The 25823-nt window shown below is 48.9% G+C and overlaps 2 protein-coding genes and 2 non-coding genes across 10 annotated transcripts; 2 read left to right on the plus strand and 2 right to left on the minus strand.

The window, feature by feature from the left end:
- The first annotated feature begins 1741 nt into the window (after positions 1–1741).
- On the plus strand, positions 1742–20575 carry cacnb1 (calcium channel, voltage-dependent, beta 1 subunit). 7 transcript variants are annotated; one of them, XM_029836437.1, is made up of 15 exons: positions 1742–1990; positions 4605–4691; positions 10982–11101; positions 11176–11298; positions 11374–11510; positions 11755–11822; positions 12765–12925; positions 14584–14664; positions 14735–14793; positions 14874–14983; positions 15740–15748; positions 16600–16751; positions 16888–16983; positions 17464–17649; positions 18733–20575. In XM_029836437.1, the coding sequence occupies exons 1-15, from the start codon at positions 1901–1903 to the stop codon at positions 19261–19263; spliced, it is 2010 nt and encodes a 669-aa protein (XP_029692297.1). In that variant the 5' UTR covers positions 1742–1900; the 3' UTR covers positions 19264–20575. The 7 variants fall into 7 exon arrangements, with proteins under 7 accessions (XP_029692297.1, XP_029692299.1, XP_029692298.1 ...); XM_029836439.1 differs by lacking the exon at positions 12765–12925 and adding an exon at positions 13437–13465; XM_029836438.1 differs by lacking the exon at positions 15740–15748.
- Positions 4221–4292, minus strand: trnac-gca (transfer RNA cysteine (anticodon GCA)). Its single transcript has one exon. It is a non-coding gene; the product is annotated as a tRNA-Cys (tRNA).
- An 897-nt stretch (positions 20576–21472) lies between the features above and the next one.
- Positions 21473–24474, plus strand: arl5c (ADP-ribosylation factor-like 5C). The gene is made up of 6 exons (XM_003964818.3): positions 21473–22141; positions 22452–22512; positions 22590–22737; positions 22859–22942; positions 23496–23647; positions 23743–24474. The coding sequence occupies exons 1-6, from the start codon at positions 22096–22098 to the stop codon at positions 23789–23791; spliced, it is 540 nt and encodes a 179-aa protein (XP_003964867.1). The 5' UTR covers positions 21473–22095; the 3' UTR covers positions 23792–24474.
- Positions 24475–24688: 214 nt separating this feature from the next.
- Positions 24689–24760, minus strand: trnac-gca (transfer RNA cysteine (anticodon GCA)). The gene has a single exon. It is a non-coding gene; the product is annotated as a tRNA-Cys (tRNA).
- Between the last annotated feature and the right edge of the window lie 1063 nt (positions 24761–25823).

A 25823-nucleotide genomic window follows, 5' to 3' on the forward strand; every position in this document is an offset into this window, starting at 1 on the left:
GCACTCAAGAACAGACCTTTCTTTAAGGTCTCCTTCTTAAATCACCGACCTGCCAAATATAAATGCCAATTTATGCAAGTGCCCAACTATTAAGCATATAATCAGAATTCAAAACTAAATCAGAAGACTTCAACCGAGGGGGCAATGTTCAAAATGCGCTTTAAATAGGCTTTTATTAACAAGTGAGAGGCTTGTTGAGACGGTGATACGGACTGATGTTGCTCGCTGCTGCATCCTCCAGCAGCAGGCTGTCTCTATGGCAACTCTTTACGCTCGATGTGTGGGTGCGTGAGGGGCACTTGCGTGACTTCTTCACCCCGGATAACCCAAAATACCAACTGGAATCATCATCTGCGGACCAAGTGTACCCAAAATATTGGATCACCGCCCACCACACCATCAACAGACGCTGATCCCGGCTCGCCGAGGGCCAAAACGGAAGCGCACCTTGAAAAGGAAAATGGAAACTGTGGAGACAACTAAAGGCGCCGTTCCACGCTTCATGTCTCCCTGAAAGCTAATTTTGTTTTTGCATAACTTGGCATGTGTGAGCGAATTAATATTACAAATACAAACTCTTTCTGAGCGTCACTCATTAGTCATCGTTTCCCCCTTTAGACAGTTTTTACCAGAACTTGTTCGATGCGCGTAAAGTTATGTTTCCCTTCCCGACTTTATCTGGGGGCCATTCACAACACATCGCGCGGGGGCTTAGAAATGAATTCCTGGGATGTTTTCCCCTCCAATGTCAAGGAGTACAGCTGCTCATTCCCCTCCAGCACCGCCATCCCCGGAGTCTACTCTGTAACGCGCTGATGGCGCGGCTAATGGCGTCTGTGATGAAGGCCACGCCAGTCTGACCCTCCTCTTCCTCAAATATTCGACTCCTTAACTCCCTGCTGCAACAACCCAATTGTGAAAATGAACTCTTCTCGCCTCCGCGTGCGCTCCCCAGGACCACTGCTCGTTTCCAGCAGCCCCAGTAGGAGCGCCGGGAGGCGGCGCTGACGGCCTCAATGGTCGCGGCCCAACCCCTGTTGCTCCCCCATCAATCGATAAGTGAAGGTGGGGTCTGCTCAGCCGGGCGTGGATCTCGGCTCCCAGCTGGAGTCTGCCGAGCGCACTCTGGAAAGAGACGTCAAGGCAGAGAGAGGAAGGCAATCAAGGACCGGAAATTAAATTCATAGTAAAAGTATGTAGAGTTACCGGCAGTCGAGACGTAACCAACTATTATTTCCACAAACGTTCTTGTTGTTGTTGTGGTTGTGGTGGTGGTGGTGGTAATTTAATACATATCAAAGTTCCAATTGTATATGCCTGCACCGACACATTGAAATTTGAACATGACAATGTTCAAATTATGGCATATAAAGACATAATCACAGTGTTTTTATTCACTTAACGATCCCTCTCCATGTGTCAGAGTGTGCTGGCATGTTTTTAGAGCAAACATTACACCCACTTGCATATTTATTGGAGTATATTCTCTCTAGCGTCTTCCATTTCCTGTTGACAAGCCAATGATTTCCCTCTGGGATTAATAAAGTCGTCTATTTCTAGGAGCAAAGTCAAACTTTCTGTTTACATTCGAGACCAAGACGAATTACTTTAATGCTCATATACGTAAACGTTTTCTCCCACGCGTTCGCGCTGAAAGAATTTTACTTTGAAAACAACAACCGGATGTGTCGTTCCACCACTCTGCGGACTTGACAGTGGTGTAAAAAGCCTGGTGCGCCAGTTTGTAACGCTATAGGCTGGAGGGAGGCAGCAGTTGCCATTGTACGACCATCCAGCCCCGACACACCACCGGCACCTTCCTGAGAAAAAAAAAAGATGAGCCTGTCGACACCATCCTAAAGCCGACGACACTGAAAATAGATTTCCAAAAGTTAAATCAATGGTACAGAAAAGTAGTATGTCCAGGACGCCATCGACCTCAACCCAGGAGATCCAGATGGACATGTTCGACCACCATCCGCACACACAGGTAGGAAAAGGGCTGAAATACGACGTGACACACGCTGGAAAACTGCTCAAACTGTGTAAAAATTCAGCCCAAAGAGGCATTTTCCCCCCATCTCCGCTCCTCTAAAGATTAACAGGTTGTTCTGCAATTAAGTCGGTCTGTGCTCGGGAGGATTAAACGCTACAGCTCTGATTGGATTCATGTTTCGTTTTATGTTTGTTTTTAATAGACATTCAGTTTTTTACCTTTGGAATCGCATCTAACGCCATATTCCAGCTTTTGCCGGTGACCAGCTGATAATTGTGTTATCTTAATCCGTCTGTCATGTGTGACCATTAATGAGGACGTGACGTAACCCTGGTTTTTGTACTGTCTCCTGATTGGCTCCTGGGAAAAGGAAAAACAAACCACGCCGTTGTTTAATTAGCCAGTAATTACCCAAGTGAGTCCAGCACTAAATACTAATCATACCCAGCTGGAACAGATGGACCTGGATCAAGCTGGGGTCCCGTCTAACCCCGACCCGGACCTGATATCAACAGGAAGTGCCTGAATCCTTTGGAGGTTCTGGAACTGATGATAACACTCTGACTCTCCTCCTCCTCCTCCTCCTTCTCCCATCGTGCATCTTCGCCTTGTTTTGGTTTCATCTTCCTCTTTTAATTAACAAATCTATCCCCCACTTTCAGCGGCGTCGCGGTGTCGTGGGCACGTTTAGTCATAACAGTTTAAATACTTTTTTTTTTTTTTTAAAAACACGGATGAGAATATCTAGAACAAACACGCCCACGCAGAGTTTGGTCATTGTCTCTCTTGAGGGGGAGAAAAAACAACCCAGCTCAACAACGCTTCCAACCAAGCTCCCTCTGTACTCCCACTCCTCCCAGCACCCTCCCCTCCCTCCCCCAGCACCCTCACCTCCCTCCCTCCCCCAGCACCCTCACCTCCCTCCCCCAGCACCCTCACCTCCCTCCCCCAGCACCCTCACCTCCCTCCCTCCCCCAGCACCCTCACCTCTTCCTCCACCTCCAGACCCGCGTTCTCGCCATCTCACCTCTCCCCGTCTGTTTTTTGGCAGCCAGATCTTTATCCGGCGTGAAAAATGTCGGCCCCGCCGTCGTGTACGAGTGTGTAAATTGGATATAAAGTTCATGCAGACCCGCATCAGGTCGTGCTGGCGTCTGTATTTATAAACGAGACGCCAGTGGCGAGCCACATTTCTAATATCCTGAAGGAGAGGCGTTCGCCAGCACATCTACCACAGAAGAAGAAATGAGCTGCGTTAATCCTGATCCAGATTCTGCGCCAGAGGGCATCTTTGATTAAACATCGTGGCCGTCTGTGGCGACGCGGGCGGGGGAAGGGGGTCCCGATGTCACCTCGGTAAGGCCCCCCCCCCCTTTCAATATCACACCTCTGGGATGTTTACCAACAGGAAGTTCCGCCAAATTCCTGTTGCAGGTCTCTGCCCTTTCCTGCCAGGAACTCACCCAATCACTTCGATCAAGGCTGGACCTTTGACCTCACCCACCCACACGCATGCACGCACGCACACACACACACACACACACACACACACACACACACACACACTGTCCTGAGTGTGTGATGGTTTTCCTGTGGTGCTTAGCAGAAGCTGTATGGACACATGGCGTCTTCATTCATATTTGATGTCTTTGACACATGGTCGCCGTAACAACCGCTTAGATTATTTGGTTCCCGTGTTCACCCATGCGGCTTCTTTCACACGTAACCACGGCGATGAGGTGGAGGTGATCCCACGCCCTGTGATTCCATGCGTTTGATCCAGTAGTCATGCCTTTGATGTTTTCATGTTTTCGTGACATCACTCTCGTGTTTGTGAGAGAGAGAAAAGAAAGAAAATAGTGCCTGTGTCATCATCGGTCTGTCGCCAGTGGATTTCTGGGAGTTTGAATGATTAGATGAGCCGTTTGCTTTGAGAGTGTGACAGATGCGTTCGCCTTTTTTATTCCCACTGTTAACACTGGAACGCTCGCCACCGCCGCCGCTGTGTGTTTTTCTGTTCGCGCCAGTTGGCGCCGGCGTAGCAGGTCGTGTTTGTTTAAAAGCTGGTGGGACAGCATCCGTCATCCGGGGGCCTTGATGACACAATGTGATGATAAAACAGAGAGCGGAGGCGGCTTGGCAGGTAACTGGATCGCTGCTGTGGATCCCAGTAACGATCCTGACCTGGTTTTCACGTGGAGGATCCACGTTGGGAAAAGGTGTCAGGGGGCATCCGGATTTGAACCGGAGACCTCTTGATCTGCAGTCAAATGCTCTACCACTGAGCTATACCCCCACCTGCGAGCAAACAGCTTTAGATTATCCAACAAATGTGATTAGTCTGCACTGCGTAACCATGGCGATGCAGGCAGGGGCGGGCTCATAATGCCTCAAACAGGCCGTTTTCCAGCGGTTTACCAATGAGATTAAACTCCCCCGTTTGTGCCAGGAGATGAAAAATGATGCCCGTTCCCAACCAGCCGACTCCGCTCTCATCCCCGTTTCCTCCCGCCGTTGGGAGCTTCGCCGCGGTCGTGCTGCTGGCGTGGCTTTGATGCCACGGAGGGACACAGTCAGTCTTTAACTCTGGTCTTTCTTCCACACTCAGGGAAAGTACGCCAAGAGGAAGAGCCGATTCAAGCGCTCCGATGGAAGCACCTCCTCCGACACCACCTCCAACAGTTTTGTCCGACAGGTAACATTTCACACGCCACGCCGACCTACACGCCGCCGAGGCCGCTGCCAGGGGCCCGGGGCCCAGGCTCCACTTTCCTTTACTTTCATTTAATGAGGAGTTTAATTAAAGTTTAATGGGGTTTAAGCTGGAGCTCTCAGTGCAGGGAATTCAGCGGTTCTACTGAGCTTCCTGCTCCTTTTAATTTCCTCTCTAATGCGATTTTTAATGAAGCAAACGTATTTGAGCAGTTTGCTTTGTTTCATGGGGGGAGAGATAGCTAAATTTATGTCCTCTCACTATGTGAAAGATCGTTAACTTTGGCTAGGGTGAATAGTTTGGTAGGTCATTTTATTTGATCTTTTAGGTAAACAGTATTTTTTAGCTGTGTTGTGCATATTAACCCCCCAGGTGTTGGACCCAACACATTACTCTCACCTGGGCCTGACTCCGCCCATTGGCTAATCACAATGATATAAGGGTGCATCTTCGGATTGTGTCGTGAAGCATGGCGCAGGGACGCATCTTCCCGGGGGCGGGGTTAATGCGCGGCAGTTCCCTGACATTTCCTGGAGCCGCGAGGACCCCGCTCTTCTGCCTGACCTCTCCGCCCCTGGGGGGGGGACATGATTTGCCCCGAGCGGAATGATATTTACCTGTTCAGCGCTGCTGCAGGACACAAAATCAAACGTTGTGGAACACGGGAAGCTGCCGCTTCAAAAGGTCAGCCGCGTCCTCGCTGTCCCCGTCATTAACTCGTCCTGCTGGGGGACCGCGTGCGCCTGGGTGGGACGCAGGTCGGGCACCACAGGTCCAACAACCTCAGAAACTCATCACCCTTAGCAAGGGCGATTTACCGCTTCCTAAATGTCCCCGCCGTCTCGCGTTATTACGCGGCACTCATGAACAGGCGGTGGAAGCAGCAGGGACAAGCTGTCCAAAACCGGGAGTCCAGACCCCATCGCTTCCTGGTTAAATGCTAATTTTACTGATGTTGCTGGGAACGCGTGGAGGCGCCTTAAAGGTTTTTGACCATATAGATTATTTCCGTCCCCCCCTGAGCGACTCACTCAATGCAGAGCCCCTTATAGGCTTTACAGACTCGCACACACCCACGCAGACGCATGCTCGCTCGTACATGAGAGACACAACCAGCCAACAGTGGAGCCAGTTGGTACACTCGGCCTGGTTTCCTTGGCAACCGGGCGACTGAATCTCCCTGCGTGCGCGACGTAGTCAGATGGAGGGGCCTGGGAGAAGACATGTTTATGTTTGCCTATATGTCGGCGTGTGGCGTTCAGGCACGTAGATGGTTAAAACGGGAGTCGACTTATGGAAACTCCTTCTTAGTTCTTTAGTTCACATTATACAACAAGATGAACCTCGTTTTAAAAATGCTGCGGCAGTTTGAGGAGGCTTTTGGACGGCTGTGAAAAGAGCCTCTATAATTGGACGTGAGCAAACATTTGCTCAGTTTGAAGATGTTATTCTCACAAAGCGTCGGCCATCTGCAACCTCCCTCGCGCTCGTTGGAGCCGCGGCCTGCGGGGACTCGGGTCTGCTCGTTTCATGCTGGGCGTGTCCCCACTTTCTCCTGCGTCTTTAAGGGGAAATCTTAAGCGGGTGATGTGTCGGGCGGTGTGATTTACAGACGCCGTACGAGACGTTGATATTAGCTTAAATACCTGCCTCAGGCAAACAACCTGTCACGATCTGCTGCCCACAGGAGCCCAACGTGCTGTTCATCAAATCTGACTCTTGCTGTCTAATCCCCCACCACGCTGGGCAGAGACGAGCGGCTCCTCCTGTCGTTCCTGACATGTGAATCCCAGCAGAGTCCCAGTTGCTGCTGCGTGTAGCAGCACGAGGGGCCAACTGGTGGCTCTGTTTTTCATCTCTCTGCCCATCCTTAGCTGCCGGGGGGGTGGGGGGGGGGCATCAGCCGCCACCAGGCTGATCTGTAACCCGGAGAGGTTGATGTTGAGTGGGTTCGCGGTCGCCCCCTGGCGGACACGGCGGGGAAAAGCTCCACTCAAGACCACCACTACCTGTCTAACGACACCTCTGTGACGCCTTTATTTGATCCTGTCATTTATTTCATGAGGATTCCTTGTATTTGTAAAGGACATTTGTAATGAAATATCAGTCGGCGGGGGTTTTACACGCTGTCTAAAATGGATAATTGCGCCGTTTCCTCTTCCTGCCATTACATCAATCCTCTGCTGTTTGATCCCGGGAGACCAAAAGAGGGAAGAATGAGATCAGAAAAGAGGCTGAGAGGAGGGATTCAAAGTGAGTGGAGGGTAGGGGGGGTTTCCCTGGGCCCTGCCCCAGCCCTCTCTCACGTCAGCCGGGGCATTATATGGCTGACGGCTGCATACCAAGCCTCCTTCTGGGTCTCAGTGCGTTCATGTCCCTGTTTCTGGCCGGCCGGGGCTAAATATATTTCCCCACTTTGCAAATGTAGCACAAGTCCTGCAACCCGAGCCTCCAGCCAGCTCCAGCTCTCTTCCTCTTCACCAGGTTCACGTTCCTCTGAGTAGTTGAGGTCTGAGGGGGTGGGTGTGAGAGTGTGTGTGTGTGTGTGTGTGTGAAGGGGTTGGAGGTTAAGAGAGCCGCTCTCCTGGTTTCAGGCATACAGCGCTGTTTTCTGGCTTTCTCCTCTATCACACACACATTCACACAACACACATGTTCACCTCTACACTCGTCAAACTAGGCACACACTAATTCTCACACACACACACACACACACACACACACACACACAGAAGTCCAGCACTGACTCTTTGGTGTGGCAAGTGTGGCTGACGAGGTATGGAGCGGATCGAGAGGATTCAAAGGCCCGTCATGGTAAGAGCCTGACCGAGTGGAACCGCTGCTGGAAGTTTTAAACTTGTGGACACGTTTGCCGTCGGACGCCGACGGGATAATGTGTCCTGAGAGCCTCCCGGTCGGTGGCTTTCTTCGCTCCCCCTCTTCGCGCTGTGATTCCATTTTGGGCCGGGCCACAGCTGCTGGAGGGACTCTGTGTTTTTAATTAGACATGCAGCCTCGGTCCGGTTAGCTGTCCCAGCGCGGTGGCCGTGCCGGTGAGCGCTGATCACGCCGTTTGAGCCGGGACGGAACCTCGATCTAGGTTTCTCCGCATGGTTTGGCTTTGTCCTGCAGAACCGTTGAGCCCGTGAGGGGTGTTTTTTGGTGACAGCCGCAGGTTGTTTGTTGACAGCGAGCTCTGTCAGAACCAGGCCTGAACATTAGCACGTCCTCCCTTTGTTTAAGAACGTTCTAAAGTGCACATAACTGAGGAGACATTTTCTTGGTGTACCAATGTGACGGTCGGTCTTTTCAAACGGTAATCCCGCGCCGACAGAGTTCAAAACCTGGTCTGTGGTTTGGTTTATTGGAGCCTTGGTGGAAACGGGAATTTCAGGCGGTTCCGGACATGAGTCACGCTGGTGATCACCGCGCCCGCCGGCCGGTTGCCATGATGACACTGGGTCAGCGACCGGCCATGAGCTTCAGACAGGAAAACAGAGCAGCCTGATTCAATAAGTGGAAGCTCTGTCTGTCCTCCCGTCTTCACTCGGCCGCTTGACGCCGATCCTGGGAAAGCGAGGCGTTCGGTCTCCTCCGTTCTCCATCAGAGAGCGAAGATCTTCTGTAATCTGTTTAAGAATCCAGGTCAGGTTGCAGAGGGAAACCGTGTCTTCCAATTGTGAAACCTGACCCGGCACCTGCTCGGACTCCGCTGTTGTTTCTGGTGGAAGACCTTTGACCTCTGCACTCCCACCGCCGCCACCGCTCCCGTTTAAATATTGACGGGCTTTGAAAGACGTGATTATTTTATGGCGACACAATACGAGCTCAGACCCGTGACTGACAAACCACTGCTGCCGGGCAACTGGGCAGTATCGGCGCCGAGGAGAGGTGAATCCATCCCATTCATCCCATTCATCCCATCCCCGGCTCGCTCTCAGGAGTGTAAAAACACAAAGGCCGTGGGATTTTCCTGCCGCCTGTTGGGCAGACTCCGGCCTGAGAGCAAATACTTCATCAATCACTTATTGGAATACTGTTCCATCATCCCCCCCCCACCCCCAAGGTATTTTATCCACGATTGATTCCCGCATCTCCGTCTCCGCTCTCACGCGCCGCCTGTAAAGAGCTGCAGGGACGGTTACTATGACACTGCCGGGGGTTTGTAGTCCGACACCGCCAATGGAGGAGCAGCTCCAGCATCAGGTGGCCTGGAGCTATTTTGAACAGGAGCTGCATGTGAAGTGAAGCAAGCAGCTAAATTGGAGCCTCGTTGACACCAGTGCTGAAGGAAAGAGGGGAAAACAGGCACTCGCTCCGCTCGCGTTTGGTTCTTTCAGCAAGAACGAGGGGAGAACATTTATCGTGCGAGAAAGAGCTGCGTCGTGTAAAATAAATATCCTTGAATCGACCCAAACTCTGGTTTAGCCTGGTCTGCTGAGGCCGGGCCATGGCAAAAGGGATTAATTCTTAATTATCCTTCTGATTGACCTTCCATTAGCATTTTTACACCTTATTTCAGTATGGACAGGGAGGTGAAGCCTGAGCTAAACTTTAATTAGATTTAATTAGATGATGGAGCCAAACAACAGTTTGTAGCTTCTTCGGTGAAGAGAAACTTTATTAACAATTGTATAGCTATTTTCTTGCTTTAGCATTTTTTGCTCATTTCTGTGTGACTCAGGCGGAAGTACTACTACTACACACACACACACACAGGAATGGTGGCCCTGCCCACACACTCCCATCACACTTTTGCTGCATCACCAGCGGCCTTCTGTAATGAGCCTTTCGGATTCTGACACACACCTCTAAGAAGGTCCCGTCGTTTCCCCGTCAGAGTTCGTTACCCTTCGCTTAGACGTTTGGATGACTCACAGCCGGCGACTCTCCGTAGATCCCGGACGCCATGTCAGGATCATTCCTCCCACTCGAGCTGGCGTGCACGCCGCTGTGAGAGTTTGAGTAAAGGAAACAGGAAGTGGGCATGTTTTGAGGATTTGAGGACCGTCTATAGCCGTCGCCGTGGCAACAGGGAGTGCACCTTTGGTCGTCAGTTGCCTAGCCACAGAACGCCTGGACAGGTGGCTGAGCTAGAATCAACATTTGTGTTTGTCTTTTCATTTGGAATCATAAAGAGATGCACGAATAGTAATCAAAGGTGCATTAATGGCACATAAATGCCCGCGCAAACACGCTAACAGGCCACTCAGGTGCGTCATTCATATACTCTCTGGGTAGATGATTGTACTCCTGTCTGTTATTGTTTGGTCATCAGAGAAGAAGCGATTAAATGAAAAGCTAAAGGTTCTTTGCTTTTTCATTTTTAATTCAGTCGTAACATAAACCAAAATGCCGTCAGAGCATGGTTGGCTTGGTGATTCCAGGCGCTTATGCTAGCAGGGTTAGCAACACATGCTACATCTCAGGTGGGAGGAGAGGTGATTAAGCATTTATCGCAGGGTCTGGCTGCTGCGCCGCGCCGTTTATGCGGTTTACTCAGCTCGGCTCGCCCTTTGTGCTGTCTGACTTCACATGTTTTTTCTTCCTCATCTCTGCATATGGCGCACGTCAGCTTTGCGCGTTCTCACCTCTATTTTGATAGCCTACCCCTAATGACTCACTTCTTCTGCCTGACACGTTCAGCTGTCCGCATTCTTATCAACGCCTCCTACAAAGCGCCGGGCGTCCTGTCAGCTCGAGAGAGAAAAAAAAAGGACGATGAAAAAGCAGAGAGAAAGAACAAGTGGGATTGTTACATAAGTTGGAAACTGGAACAGAAGTTCAGGCCGCCTCCCTCACAGCGGTGCTGTGGGCCGAGGTTCAGGTCCGGATGAGGGTCATCTACAGTGCACGAGCGGCGTCGGACGCCGCAGCCGCTTTGTGAGAAATTCACAGCATCCGCAATAAAACAAAGCGTCCCCCGGGGGCCATTTTGTCCTCTCTTGTGCCGTACCTGTCCGAAATGATCAAACGGCTCGGCCTCGCCGCCGTCGCCGCCGCCTGTTTTCCCACATCCATCCACCTCAAATTACACAGCAGTCAGCAGCGCCAAAGCCGTCAGTGTGGAGCCTCTCGAGGCTGCGGACCGGGATCAGTTGAAGAAGACGAGCGGTCGGTGGCAGAAGCATTTGAGTTTCGTTTGTAAAAAAAAATATCGGGCAGCAAAATCCAGTAACTCAGCATTAAAACTCTTCCTCGTTGGACAGTCGTGCCGCCACGGACTCTCCGTCCCTTCGGTTCCTCATCCTCATTCCCCTCCTCTCCTTCAGGGCTCGGCAGACTCCTACACCAGCCGGCCGTCGGACTCAGACGTGTCTCTGGAGGAGGACCCAGAGGCCCTGAGGAAGGAGGCCGACCGGCAGGCCCTCGCCACGCTCGAGAAGGCAAAGGTCAGAGATCAGCTGCCGCCCCGAGCGCAGCTTCATCCCGCTGGTTTTTCTGACCGTGCTTGTCGCTGCCGCAGACCAAACCAGTGGCATTCGCCGTGCGGACGAATGTCGGCTACAACCCCGGCCCCAGCGACGACGTCCCCGTGCAGGGCATGGCCATTTCCTTTGAAGCCAAAGACTTCCTGCACATCAAAGAGGTACGAAGGGGTAAAAAGTGGAGAAAGTGCGCGGGGGTGTGCGGTTCTTGAGCCGGCTCTGCCTCTGACCCGCAGAAGTACAACAACGACTGGTGGATCGGGCGTCTGGTGAAGGAGGGCTGCGAGGTGGGCTTCATCCCCAGTCCGGTCAAACTGGAGAACACCCGTCAGCTGCAGGAGCAGAGGATGAGACAGAACCGCCTCAGCTCCAGGTGAGTACACATCTGCCCACTTTAGTGGACAAATACACTCCGTGAATCATGGCGGGCAGCGTAAAGCAGGTTTATAAAAATAGGCATGTGAGTCACCGGTGCAGCTACGTGTGTGTAGCGTATACAGTCGGTCTGCCCCGTCCCCGTAAAGACAAACAAGTCTCTTTTTATGACTCGGTCCGTGTCACGCTATGAATTGTGGGTTGTTTCTGAGTAATCTTTGCTGCTCTGTTCCCCTCCGCAGTAAATCTGGGGGAAGCTCCAGTCTGGACGTCACCACGGGGACGCGCAGGCCCACCCCACCGGGCACAGGTGAGGGCGCGAGGCTCTCGCCGTCAAATGACGAGCAGGAAGAGCGACACGACACATATTTAGGGATTTTAATTGGCTGGTTAGGCAGGTATGATGGTGATGATGATGATGATGATGATGAAGAAGAATCCCGCCAGGTCTCCCTGGGTTACGGCGCCAAGTGAAAAAGGCCTTGAAGGTCTGTTATGTATGTGCTTTGCCAAACTGAAATAGAGCCACAGATAGGCCTCATTAAACTTGAGATGAGCGAGAGTGTGTGTGTGTGTGTGTGTGTGTGTGTGTGTGTGCAGCACCATATAAAAACAGGACCAGAATAAGCTTAAGGTTGTTTTTTTTTAAGTCTTAAGTAAAAATACTCAAATTAAATTTGCAAATATATTACGAGTACAAGCTTTTGGTAAGATTAAACTTGGATTTGATTTTTTTTTTTATTAAATCTCGACAGCATATCTAGCCTTTGACGCTTAAAGGAGCTTGTGTAAATCCAGGTTTAAATAAAAGAATGATATTAATGTAAGGTCGTCCCCTGGCAGCACAGTGTGCGCCTTAATTACGACTCTCTGGTGGCCCCTGAAGGCAGCGTCGCTGCTGTCTGATGTTTCCAGCAGCGCTCGAACAGTCGGACCGTATCAGTGGGTCAGATCAACTAATTCCAGGCCCCAGCTCCATCTCTGCGCTTCTTTCATACCTCCTTTCTTCACCCCTCCAGGTTTCGCTACTTTCGCTGGCATCTCTCTTCCTCACCCCCACCTCTGTCCGCCATGATGATTTGATGCTCTTCTTCTCTTCGTCTCTGTTGTTTATTTTCAAATCTCAAGTTTTTCAGCTCTGCCATCTCTTTGCAGTTTCCTCCATTCTCACCTGTTCTCCTCTTTACCCTCCTCCCCCTGCTTTCTTTTCCTCTGTCCTCCTTTCTCTGCTCCGCCCGCCCTTCCTCATCAGCTCACGTGGACATGTCCACCGTGACCTTTGACGCTGACCCCCTCGATCTGGACGCTGAGGAGCCCCCTGAGTTCCAGGGTGACCCTCGCTCCCCCAAGGCCATGTCAGGCAGCGTAACGTCCCCTCAGGCCAACGTCCACCGACTGCCCTTCTTTAAGAAGGTAACATGAGGGTCTCCCATCGCCCACCCACCCCTCTGAGACCTTCACTAACTGAGTCGTCCCCACTGCTGATTCTAACCCCTTGTGCCCCCCTGGCACCAGCCACCAAGCTCACACGGAGGAGCATGAATCAGGGATGGTTAAATCCAGTCCTCGAGGGCCCAATATAGGCCAGGTTTTGTGTCCTACCAGGCAGGAACCGCTTACACCAAGGGAACCCCAGGTGTCTACCTGTAGGATAGAAAACCCGGTTTGAATCCAGCCCTCGGGGACTGGATTTTCCCATTCCTGGTGTAGATGTTAGCTTCTGTTGCTATCAGCTGGGAGACGTGTTGACTTTACCCGCTGCTCCCTGATCTCTACCAAATTTGGCAGGATTAGGGACACAGACAGACCAAATGGGGCCGGTATGTCCTCGCTCGTCCTAACCTGTCACTAACCAAATATGCTTTTGTGTTTTGTGCTTTTCTTTTTTTGTCCCTTCTTGCTTTTGCGTGGAATGACTCTGCAGGTGTTCCTGCTAAACAGAAACAGAAGTCGGTGAGTGTTGCCTTTATCAGACTAACCTCTAACAGCTCCCCCTTTCCACCCCCCATCTCGCTGTCCCCTCGTTGTGGTAACAAGTGAGGCCTCGCTGTGATTTGCGGCATATTTCCACGCTTTAAAGGACGCCGAATGCGATGATTCAGGGGGCAGATTCAGGCGCAGCTTCCTGGCTTTCAGATCCAGTGGATTTTTAACGCTGTTCAGCGCAGCTTCAATCCCACGTTACAGGAATGAGAAGTGAGAGGCGTGGAGATGAGTTAGCACAGCCAATAATGTTCCTTCGACGTGTGCACTGTAGTGTTTAAGGATTCCTCTTTTTTACACGTTTTTTTTTCATCTATGTAATCGACATTGTCTGTTATCCTTACTCAGAATCTGTCCTGCTTCAGCGCTGCCCGTTCAAAAGCTAGAACCACTTGGAAAACTTTTAAAATGCGTATTTTTAGCCAAGCCAAACGAAGTGAAACGAGCTTCTGTAGCTGGGCCTTACATAACGTGCTGTAGTGGACCGGTCCACTCCTGCCTGAAGAGCTGCCCGGCTCACAGAGGTGGGGGCGTGCTCGGAAAACCGATCCAAACAAGAGCAGGGAGAAAAAAAAATCCAATTTTACCGTTGTTGATGAACGTGCGACCGTTTTCTCCGCGTGCTCAGCAGAAAAACAGGAAGTTTTCTAAAAGCTTATGGCGTCCTTATGATGAATCCGTCGTGATTCCCGAGCGCGCACGTGCGTGGGCGTGTCATCCGAGCCTTATAGACCACAGACGGATGTGTCTGCGTTGATTTTTATGTTAAGTGGAAAGTTTTTGGCGCTTTCACTTTAAACAGGCGTTAACAAGCGCCGAGAAAAGAGGTGTGAAGGCGCTAGCGCTAGCGATCAGCGGCGCCTGCTTTAATTATGGACACTTTAATTATGTGAGACAGCAGAGTAAGAAATAGAAGCAAACACTTTGGGGTGAGAAATTGATCTCTGCCTCGGAAACATCGGTAGACAGTCGATAAAATGGCGGCCCCGGCGGAGAGGGGGTGGGTTATGTTGGTTTCATGTGGATTTATGCGTGACGCCGCATCTGTGCGAGCTTCATGGGGCTGATTGGAACTTTCCCCACTGCAGATGGAGCACGTCCCTCCCTACGACGTGGTCCCCTCCATGAGGCCCATCATCCTCGTGGGGCCGTCGCTCAAAGGATACGAAGTAAGGAGGGAAGAGAATCACCGGATGGCACCTGTGCGCCCGATCTCACGTCTGCCCGTCTTCTCTTTAGGTCACAGACATGATGCAGAAGGCGCTGTTTGACTTTCTAAAGCACAAGTTTGAGGGCAGGTAAGAGCGGCGGCCACCGCCGCATCCATCACGCGGCGTCTGAGAGGTTTCCGACGCCGCTAACGACCGGTCTGTTTCAGGATATCCATCACCCGGGTGACAGCGGACATTTCCTTGGCCAAGCGTTCAGTCCTCAATAACCCCAGCAAACACACCATCATCGAGCGCTCCAGCACCCGCTCCAGCCTGGGTAAGGCAGCTGCAAAGCATGCTGGGAGCTCTGCGAATAATCCTTTTCTTGCTTCTGAACGTCCGAGTTCTGCTCCACAGCTGTGAAGGTGGCCTCTTCTTACTTAGATGGAGACAGGTGCCAGAACAGGGCAGCTGTTGACTTGGATCTATTTGGTTTATTTCATTTTGGACCCTTTTCGGCTGCACATTTGTTGATGAGTTCGTGGTTTATTCGCCCGCTCCGTCAAAGCTAAAACCTACTCAAGCGTGCTTTCTTGAAGGCCACTCGTGGACCTGAGAACAGACCCCAGGCAGCACGTTTATAGGCTCAATGTTCAGTGAGGAAGAGAACACGTCATTTTCATAACATGTTTACTTTTGACCCAGGTCTCTCGGAGGAGGAGAGTCCTCCAAAACAGAAAGTACCCATTCACATGTGTCTTCAGTTCTGATTCTGTCGAACCAGCTCCTGAGAGCACATCTGTACGCAGCTGGACAGGTTGACGCATTCGAAGCTCAGAAACTGAGGAGAGTGTGAAGAACTGTGCGGGGGTTAACGGCGTTTTCATGAAGACGCCAAAATCCTTTAATAAAGGTGGACGCGCGGCGTCAGTTTGAATTGTGCTTCGGGTATCTGAGAGATTTTAAATCCTGCTCTGACTCGAGTCTGATCTGGCTTCCCCTCTCTTTCTCCATCCTGTCTTTTCTGCCCTCCGCCCACCCATCCTCCCCCATCCCTCCCTCCCTCCCACCTCCACCCCTCTCTTTGATTCAGACGTACTGGGTACGTATGCTCTCTGCTTCGTCCCTTAACGTTCCTCCTCACCGTTTTCATCGTGCGCTCACCCATCGTTCGTCTGCCCGTCTGCTTGCCTGTCAGTTTCTCTGTTCCTCATACTTCTGCGTAACGGTCAACAGACTCAGACGTCCCATCCAAATTCACACGAGTCTTTTTCGAGGAAAAAACAAAATGCGTTCGCGCAAATTTAAGGTCAGATTCAGATCAGTTCTTTCTCCTGTGCCAAAGCTGCCTGACGGGGTGCAGTTGTCATCTCTGCAGCTCAGACACCTCAGAGGTGCTGCGACTCTAAACAGACGGATTAAAAACGTCCCTTTTTTTGCTTTAAACATCGCAGGTCGGCGGCCCGACAGCCGTTCTGAAAAGAGTTTACAGCTGCTGTTGAGGAACAAAGAGAACATAACACTCAAGCAGTCCACAGCGGTTCACCTGGCGGATTAACAGATTAACAATTTATTATTTTTTTGCTGTATTTTTTTTAAAGGTATTTTGTTTTTTTAAAACTACGTGCTTTTATTCTGACTATCAAGAGCGACGTGCATTTCATTCTCAAGATCCTCCGTATTTAACCTGAAAAACCAAAGGTCGCCATCTGGTTGTTCTACATGATGGGAGGTTTGCAACAGAATGAGGATGCTGCACTGCTCCATTTACTGCGCATAAATGGAAACCAGTCTTGTCCATATGCTTGAGTTGTTTTATTTAAAAACAATTACATGCATGACCAGCTGCAAGCTAACAGTTACGCAACCACAAAGACAAAAACTGTGGCTTTGTCTCCTCCGTGGGTCGCCTCGCCGCTGCCCGATGCTTACCCTTCTCACTTCTGTTGTCAGCGGAGGTGCAGAGCGAGATTGAACGCATCTTTGAGTTGGCCCGCACCCTCCAGCTGGTGGCTCTGGACGCTGACACCATCAACCACCCGTCCCAGCTGGCCAAGACCTCCCTGGCTCCCATCATCGTCTATATCAAAATAGCCTCCCCCAAGGTGAAAACATCATTTACGAGGTCATAAATTCCAACTCTGACTTTGTCTTATCTGCATTAAACAACACGCACAAGGCTTTTACGACACGACTTGAGTTGTCTGACCTTTTTCAAACTCCTCTTTTGTCTCTGTGCAGGTTCTTCAAAGGCTCATCAAATCGAGAGGGAAGTCCCAGGCTAAACACTTAAACGTGCAGATGGTGGCGGCAGACAAACTGGCTCAATGTCCACCAGTGAGTTACAGAGCTTTAAAGGTCCCGAGTCATGAGAATTTCACATTATAAAGATTTTTTTAACATTAATATGGGTTCCCCTAGCCTGCCTATGGTCTCCCAGTAGCTTGACATGGCGATAGACCTAAACCATGCCCCAGAGACTATTCTCTACCTTTGGGAATATGAAAGCTCAGACAGGCCCATCTAAAAAAGGTTACCGCCCCCTTTTCTGCTTTGCCCGCCCACAGCTCTTTGACCAGCCTATGAGAAAAGCAGCTGAAGTAAGACCGCCCTTCCATAGATGAAAGCTAGTCAAGGCCACACCCCCAGCCTCCGCCTTACCCCGCCTCTCCCCTCCTCATTAGTATTTAAACTGCTGATACCGCCCTATATAAAAGCATGCCATGGTTACCTTTAAAAGAACACACAAATGTAAATTAAATCCATCATTTTTGCTTCTGTAAAAGACAACAAGTGGTCGTTTTTACCCGCCTGCAGGAGTTATTCGACATCATCTTGGATGAGAACCAGCTGGAGGATGCCTGCGAGCATCTGGCCGACTACCTGGAAGCGTACTGGAAGGCAACGCACCCCCCGAGCAGCAACCCTCCCAACCCCCTGCTGAACCGCACCATGGCCACGGCGGCCCTGGCCGCCTCCCCCGAGCCCGTCTCCAACCTGCAGGTACAGGTCCTCACCTCCCTGCGCAGGAACCTGGATCTGTGGCCTGACATGGACGGTGCTGTAGCCAATGAAGGGAAAGAGGAGGAACACACCCTCTGAAGTCCAGCAGACGGGGCCATAAGGGGGGGCTCTGTGTGCAGTCTGTACCCTGATGAAAAGTGCAGTAAATCCGTGTCTGTATTCAAACGTGCCCATATAGAAATTCAGGCATAAATCAACGCCCACAAATAAAATGTAGGACTTCAGTGTTTACCTTTCTGCACTTTGTGAACTCTGACCGCACCGGACGCAAGGATTAACCCTGTGAGACTCTCCCGCCCTTTGACCATTTCACCGTAATGGAGGGTAAAGTGATATCTGCTGCCTCCAACCTTCCTTCCGCAGCGATTCGGCCTCTTTTCTCCACCGCATTTTATTCTCAGGGAGGCTGAATCCAGTCTGCCATCCTCCTCCGTGTTGCCATGGTACCGCCCCTAAAAACAGCAAGTCACGTCCGCCTCCTCAGACTGAAACGTATAGTTTGCTGAAGGCTGTTACTAATGCTCTGTCCAGTAAAATAATCATTTTTGTGGGGAAAGTACTAATCGGCTGCGCCATGCACGTCGATTATGGTCGGTCACAGGCTGTCGGAGGTGTCGACGTCCTGGACACGCTTGCACCCAGTGGCTGCAGGCATGCTTTATAGCCCCGGGTGTCCTCCCATGTGCAGCAAAACTGATCCAAGAGCAACTTGTTGCAGTTTGTTGATTTGTCAAGCCGGTGGAACCATCAGGTGCTGCAGACTTAAGTTAATTAGGACGAGATAATTCGGCATTTTCTGTAATGAGGCCTACCTGCCAGGGGGCGGCGCTGTTCGGTTTGCTTAACTCACACACCGATTTTGCATTTCTGGGTTTCTGTGTGCATGTTTGTCATAAACATTTGAAACCACAGGTAATTCAGCTGCCACATGTCCGCCTGTAATAATCTGCATTCGTTTTTCTGTGTTGTCTTGTGCTAACCCTGCTGACTCACTAAACTCGTGGTTATGCTCTGCTCTTTGTGTCTCTGCATGGTTGCTGTGCGGCATGGATGTGGCTGCAGGGGCCGTACCTGGTGCACGGCGAGCAGAAAGAGGAAGGGTCTCTGACAGAGTGCGGGGGGAGTGGCTCCCTGCATGATTATCAGACAGACCTGGGAGCAAAACCTCAGCAGCAGCAGCAGGCGCACATGCGCTCCTCTCGCGGCCAGCTACGAGGCGGGAGTGGGCGGGGGCTTTCAAGGCAAGACACCTTTGACTCAGAGACCCAGGGCAGCAGGGACTCGGCCTACACTGAGGCCGGCGACTCTTGCATGGACATTGAGACCGACCCTTACGAAGAGCCGGAGCCGTACCGAGGGGGCGGCAGCCGCCTCCACCTGGCGCAGCATCATGGCAGACAGGCGTCCTGGGAAGATGAAGGCGCAGAGCCAGACCAGGAGAACCTGAACCACCCCCCGATGCCGAGTCAGCCGCAGCCGCACGGACGCGCCAAGCTGAGGGAGCGTTACTGCCAGGACCCCGTGGATACGGGGGCCAACAAGAGCCGCAACAAGAACCAGGACGACTGGGGGAGGGACGTCTACATCCGCTGAACATGAGGCGAAGAGGCGATTGGACAGTCCCGAGGAAAAGTGGGGGGAGGAAGGGAGGGAGGGGAGAGGTGCGTGTGACAGTCAGGCTAACAACTATGTTTACACCAGAGTACAATGTAAAGTAACACACCAACTGCCAGTTGCCATTCTCATCAACTTCCAACTGAATTTACTTCTGTTTAGGAAAAAGTAATATTTGTCTTTCTTTTTTGTTTCCTACGTTGATACTGCATGAGAATCATGGGACTAACTTCATGAGGACAATAATTGTGACTGTGATTGTGACCTGTGCGACTCAGCCCAATGTAGAATGTGACGGCTGCTAGAAGCGTTTCCTGTCGTGTGTCCTCCGGAGTCTTAAACAGGGTCTATTGTCACCAGAGTCTCCGTGTGCATTGTCAGGGTCTTGCCTCCGCTTTCCTTTCACCCAGACCTTAAAAACAAAGGCGGAGAAGTTGCCATACTTTTATCAATGTTGCTACAGTCCCATCAGCTGTATAAACACTCCAAAGAATGTTTTTTTCTGACTTGGTTCAGCCACATATGATAGAGGCCCATTTCCTCGTGGGTGCTGGGGGGGGGGGGGTGCCTGTTTTCATTCATTGTTTTCTCCTCTTTGGAACTACCAAGGACGCGTCCTGCCTTAGCCACCTTAAAAACGCCCTTACTTCAACAAATCTCCAATCACAAGTGCCGGAATGTCTCACCAAGCCATTCCCGCCACTTCCCTGGTGGGATGTCTTAACTCCAACACCACCTTCATGTCTTCATGTCTCAGTGGCTCTTCCTCGCTGTTGCTCAGGCATGTGGCTCATCTCCTCCTCTTTGCACGAGCTTCGTCACCCGTTCTTCAGGGTCCTGTAAAATCTTTCTGTGCGTGACAGATAACTTCCACCCCACAGCTATCTTATCTGGTATTAAACCCACTCTTTAACTCTTGATTTGTGACTGAATTAGTGTTGCTTTTACTTCTCCTACAAAACTTTTTTTTTTTAATTAAAATTTTTAGCAAAGTAGTAAGAACAGTCCCAGAAGGGGTTCTGCGTGGGGGTTGGGTACGATCAGCTTTGGTCTTTGCTCATTTATTTAAACTAGAGAAATCATGAATGTCTTCGGTGGGCTGCTTAGACCCGGATAAATAAGTATTGAATAATGAACAGTAAATGATGTTATTGTTGCGTTATCGCAATTATTAAGAATACAAAATAACATGTATCATTGGTGCCTGATTGTAGCTACATTTTGCTTTTTCTGCCTTTCATTTTTAATCTGTGGATAAATTCGTATTTTAATTAAAAATCTGAAAAATGCAGCTGGTCATTTGTATCACAGCTTTTAAAATGTGGTGTTTTTCACCTTTCTTTCCGTTCAATTCTCTTATTCTTAATAGGGTGTGGCAAAAAGATGAAAATGTTGTGTTTTCATGTTGTGACGTTAGTTTATTTAAAGAACAATTAAGTCCAAATTTTTTTAAAAAGTTTTAATAGTCCTCCATTGTAATGTAACATCAAATTACTGTCTGTAAAAGCAGCTTAATATGGTTAATTATTTTGTGTACTTCTGTATGTTTACAGAAAGCTCTTAGCGCAAGTTTTTGCACCAGCAAACTGTTCTGGCTGAAGGCAAATCCACTTGGTTTTAGGTTAAAACCATTGGTTGGTTTTAAAACCTGATTGCTTTTAATCAGGTTCAGATTTTTTTCTTTTGTCTTAAAAGTATTGTTAATGAAGTGACAGCAATAACTCAGTCTAACACATCATTGTTATTCTTGCAGTCTTACATTATTCCGAATTGAAATACTTTTGTGGCTTGAAATCAAACTAATGTTACAGGTAGCGACAGAATAGTTCATAACGCGTGTATCTAGACTGAAACCGGTTGTGCGAGGGGAACTGGTAAGAATTGGAAATATCTGGAAGTTGTGCTGTTGAAGGGAATTACAGGGGAATTCTTGACACTTGCTTTCTGTTTTCGTTATTGAATATCACGTGACCGAGAAAGAAAACGCTTTTTACTTCCTGTTTCCTTATATGAGGACGTCTGCGACGTTTGTTGAGTCACCGGAAAAGCGTAGACGATGTGACGGAAAGAACGAAGGTACGGAACATGTGGCCTTTACGGACCTCTCCATAAAACCAGACATCAGACTAGTCATGCTTTGAGCCACGTTTTCTCGTCAAAAAAAGGATAAGGCTTCAAAGCAATTTTTTTCCTCTAAGTGAGGGCATTGTCATTAATTTATTGTTTATTATTGTTTGATCTGTGTCTTGTTGGTTTCCTCTTTAGAGGTCTACTCCGATATTGTTGAACTCACTGGGAGCTTTTAAAATGATTCCCATCTCGGTTTATTTCAGGCTTTATTATGGTACAATGCATCGATGTGCTTCGCGGTGACACTAGATGTATACAAATGACTTAATCAACCTTACTTTCTCCCTATACAATATCAACAAAGTGAAAGTGATCGAGGTAAACAGGTGGAAAACACCACAGCATCGTGAAAAAAACAATTGAAAATATACTACACACATACATCTTAAAGTCATTTTCAGTTTCTATATGCTCATTTTGTTTTACGGTAGTAGACTCTTAGTTATCTCCGAGCCAATAACAATAACAATGGAATGCTTTTAGTCTTCCTACAGCTTTAAACGCACCATAACTGTACTTTCAATACACGCTTGACGGAAAAAACCCCGGAAGCCCCGCCCACTGACGTGACGCGCAGGCAGAAAGTGATATGAGCAGCAGAAACATTTGAACTGACAGAAACTGAAGTTCACCTCCAGCAGGAGACTCATATACACACTCCCTCACACACTCACGCAAAATATGGGATTTCTTCTGACCAAGATGTTGGCTGTGTTCGGAGACAGAGGTAAGACTGATTAATTCTACAATTTTTAGTTATTCTTGTTAGTGTAAAGTTTTGAGTGCATACAATTCACATGTTACAAAAAAATAAACACAACAACAATGATATAAAGAACAAGTATAGGAATAAGAATAAGCCCACACAGATAAACTTAAAAGCTTAATGTAACAACCATAAACCCAACATTATATGCTGTGATGTAACTCTCCGTCTGTCTTATCTCTGCATTCTTTTGACCTATAATGCAATTCCAGAGTGCTGGAATGATTACACCTGCTAATCTGAAGCCTTTGTGGTTTTCACTTTCCTTCAGAACACAAAGTCGTCATTGTGGGTTTGGACAATGCTGGAAAGACAACCATCCTGTATCAGTTGTAAGTTGACCTCTGAAGTTCTGAGAGTCCGCTTTAGTGCCGCTTGATGCCCTAATGTTTTGTTCCCGCGCTGACAGCCTGACGAAAGAAGCCGTCCACACGTCGCCCACCATCGGAAGCAACGTCGAGCAGATCACCGTGCGCAAGACGCACTTTTTAGTTTGGGATATCGGCGGGCAGGAGAGCCTTCGAGCCAGCTGGTACTCATACTACTGCAACACAGAGGTGCGGAAAGACGCCTTTTTTTTAATGCCACCTCGCGTGCTTCGTGTCCACAAATGAACCCACTCGATGTTGATAATGATCGAAGCTGTCGCGGAGGCGCTGACCGATCTCCATCTTTCAGATTGTCATCCTGGTGGTGGACAGCACCGACCGCGAACGCCTCAGTCTGACCAAAGAGGAGCTCCATCGGATGCTCTCACACGAGGTAGGAACAAATCATCTGGTCGCTCTGGTTTACGATCCAGACTTCGCCCCTTCGCTGCCAATCACATCTTTATCTCAGACAAGACGTCAAATGGCTCCGTTTGAATGATTGAACTTGCCACATCTACTCTCGAGGACAAAGATTTTTGATGTCGCAGAAAAAATGCAAAGTCAACATGCAAGGATACATGGAGAAGTGAGGACGCAGCAGAAAACTGGCCTTAAACAACTTTTAGTTAGTTGTCATGCGAAAGTTAAAGTTCACCAGTTCCATTCTGGAATGGAAAAAGGTGACAATTTCCTATATAATTATGACTTTATTTGAATTTCATGTGTCCAAGTATTGTCAAGTTTACACATAAATCTGGGGGACTTTTTCCACAATGACGGGGGACGTTCATATGATGCGCACCCGTGACGGAACCAGGAAGTTCCACTTCAGATTCAGTCAGCACATATTTAAATAAACTTCTGTTTGGGAGATTTCTTTGGTGTGTGTTGTTGCATGAACTGTGCAGAAAGCCTCACGGATGTCTTCTCTGATTCAATTTTAGGACCTTCAGAAGGCGGCCATTCTTGTTCTGGCCAACAAACAGGATATGAAAGGTTCCATGACGGCGGCGGAGATCTCCCAGTCTCTCACACTCGACACCATCACGTCACACTCGTGGCACGTCCAGGCATGCTGCGCACTCACGGGTGAAGGGTGCGTTGAACACACACCTCACACACTCTCTCCTCTGCCTGAAATCACCAGTACGTAAACCGCTGACATAGCCTTTTTCTTCTGTCTCCCACCAGTTTGCCTGCCAGTCTGGACTGGATGAAGTCCCGGGTTGTCGCAAATTAGGGCTCAGCTGCAGCAACACAGACTTTCCTCCGAACTAAAACCGCCTCAAGTCTTGCTGTTGGGATACCGACAGGGTTTGGGGTCTAATCCTGTGAACTCACTCAGATGCTGAACCGCATGGAACATTTTGATGATCTCAAAGTTTGGACACACAAAAGTATTACTATCTTAAGGACAAAACCTTTATTCTTTCATTGTATTGTGCTGAGATAGCGCTGTGGTTAGTCACCTCGCCAGTTATATAGCATTCCTTCTTTTTTTTGACGTTTGAACATGTCTCGATACTCAGCCGCGATGAGCAAACCACCTCTCGCTGTGGAAATCATGTCACACTGCTTCGATCACAGAAGGTTGTTTCTTTTCTGGCTTTGATTCAAATCAGAATCCCATTTTGACCTTTGGCTTCAGTGTTTGCGACACTGAGTTCATGAGATGTTTAATGTCTAATGTCACTGACGTTTACAATCGAAAAGATTGTAGCCCCGTGAGTGTTGGAAATCAAATCTGCTGCTCAAGACGGAGCACATTTGCTCTATTAATTTATATTTTTGTCCAAAACCTAAAGCTTGTAAATAATTTACCACAGTACAAAGGGAGCAACGCTCTGAATGGTGCAATTAGTATTTAATGTAAATAATGTACTGTTTATTTTTTTGAATAAATATTCTTATTTCACATATGAACTGTGCTGCTTGTCCTGTTGCTCAGCAACAAGTAGTGTTCTTTCTGTGAAGTGCCCAATGCTGCTGGGTTCAAACCGGGATGCATCATAAAGATTATAGTTTTGCTGCGGGACTGATCATTAACAGTAACCCAGTTACCCTTGACAAAATCACCAATAAGCACCCTGTGCACCTTATTGATTATTTTGATGCTTTTGGGAGGAAAAGGACACCAAGGGGGCATCCGGATTTGAACCGGAGACCTCTTGATCTGCAGTCAAATGCTCTACCACTGAGCTATACCCCCATGCTGCCGTCGTGCTCGTTTGTTTATGTTTTGGATGTATATGCATTAGCTTATTAAATGTAGATGTATACAGACATTGTAGAGAAATACGACAACATCAATAATTACACTTAATTACTCGCAGTATGTTAATCTCGAAACAGTGACGTCCGCAGGTTTTGACGGCACGATGTCGCCCCCTATTGGCAGAATTAGGTGTTTCATTAGCCAGTCCGTTCAGGTTGATTTTATTTTTTTATTTGTAAGATTTCCGTATGTGTAACAACCAAACGCTACTAAACCCTATTAACTTACAGATATATAAAAGATATCAAGCAAAGATAAATTCATCGAGACAAGTTATGAGCAACGAAGTCTAGTTTTCAGTGTGTCAGACTTATTTCACATGCAACAACTAGCAAAATATAGGCAACAATATAGGCAACAAGGACTTTACAATTCATTTTCAGCAATATGACATTAAATTTACCATTTGCATAACACAGTAAATGCTGAATCATGAAGTCTTGGTTGAGATGTACAAATGTAAAAATGGGACTTTTTCCTTCTTTGATTTAACGGCCGACACGAGTGTTTATAGGATCTGCGGATTTAAGAGCAAAATACTCGTCTAAAGAGGTATAATGTGATGGATGAGTCCTCCCGCTCTTGAGTCAGTGAAGGTTAAATGTTCCAGCTGTGTTCATGACCTGCCTTCGTGTTTATGTGCTCATGTGATGTTCTGGTTTTTGTCATCCTTGTATGCATTTCCACATTCCATGACCTGAGGTACATTCTCCTTATCTCCCACATTGCATCAAGGCTGCAGTGGGCAGTGTAATAACAAACATCCCGCATCATGGTAAGGTGAAGTACGACAAAAGCCCCACATTACTCTTCTGTGACTCTCTAGTTGGACAACTCTTTGGTGGATTGAACACTCATTTCTCCACCATGAGCTGCTTCTAATGGTGTCTTACAGAATTTGGCAGTACATGCAACCAGCCTCACAACTGCAGACCATGTGTAACCGCACCCGCCCAGCACCTCCACAGAAACCGTCCCGGAGAAGCTCGTCACTCCC

This window comes from Takifugu rubripes, chromosome 5, assembly GCF_901000725.2.
Source record: "Takifugu rubripes chromosome 5, fTakRub1.2, whole genome shotgun sequence".
Taxonomy (NCBI): Eukaryota; Metazoa; Chordata; class Actinopteri; order Tetraodontiformes; family Tetraodontidae; genus Takifugu; species Takifugu rubripes.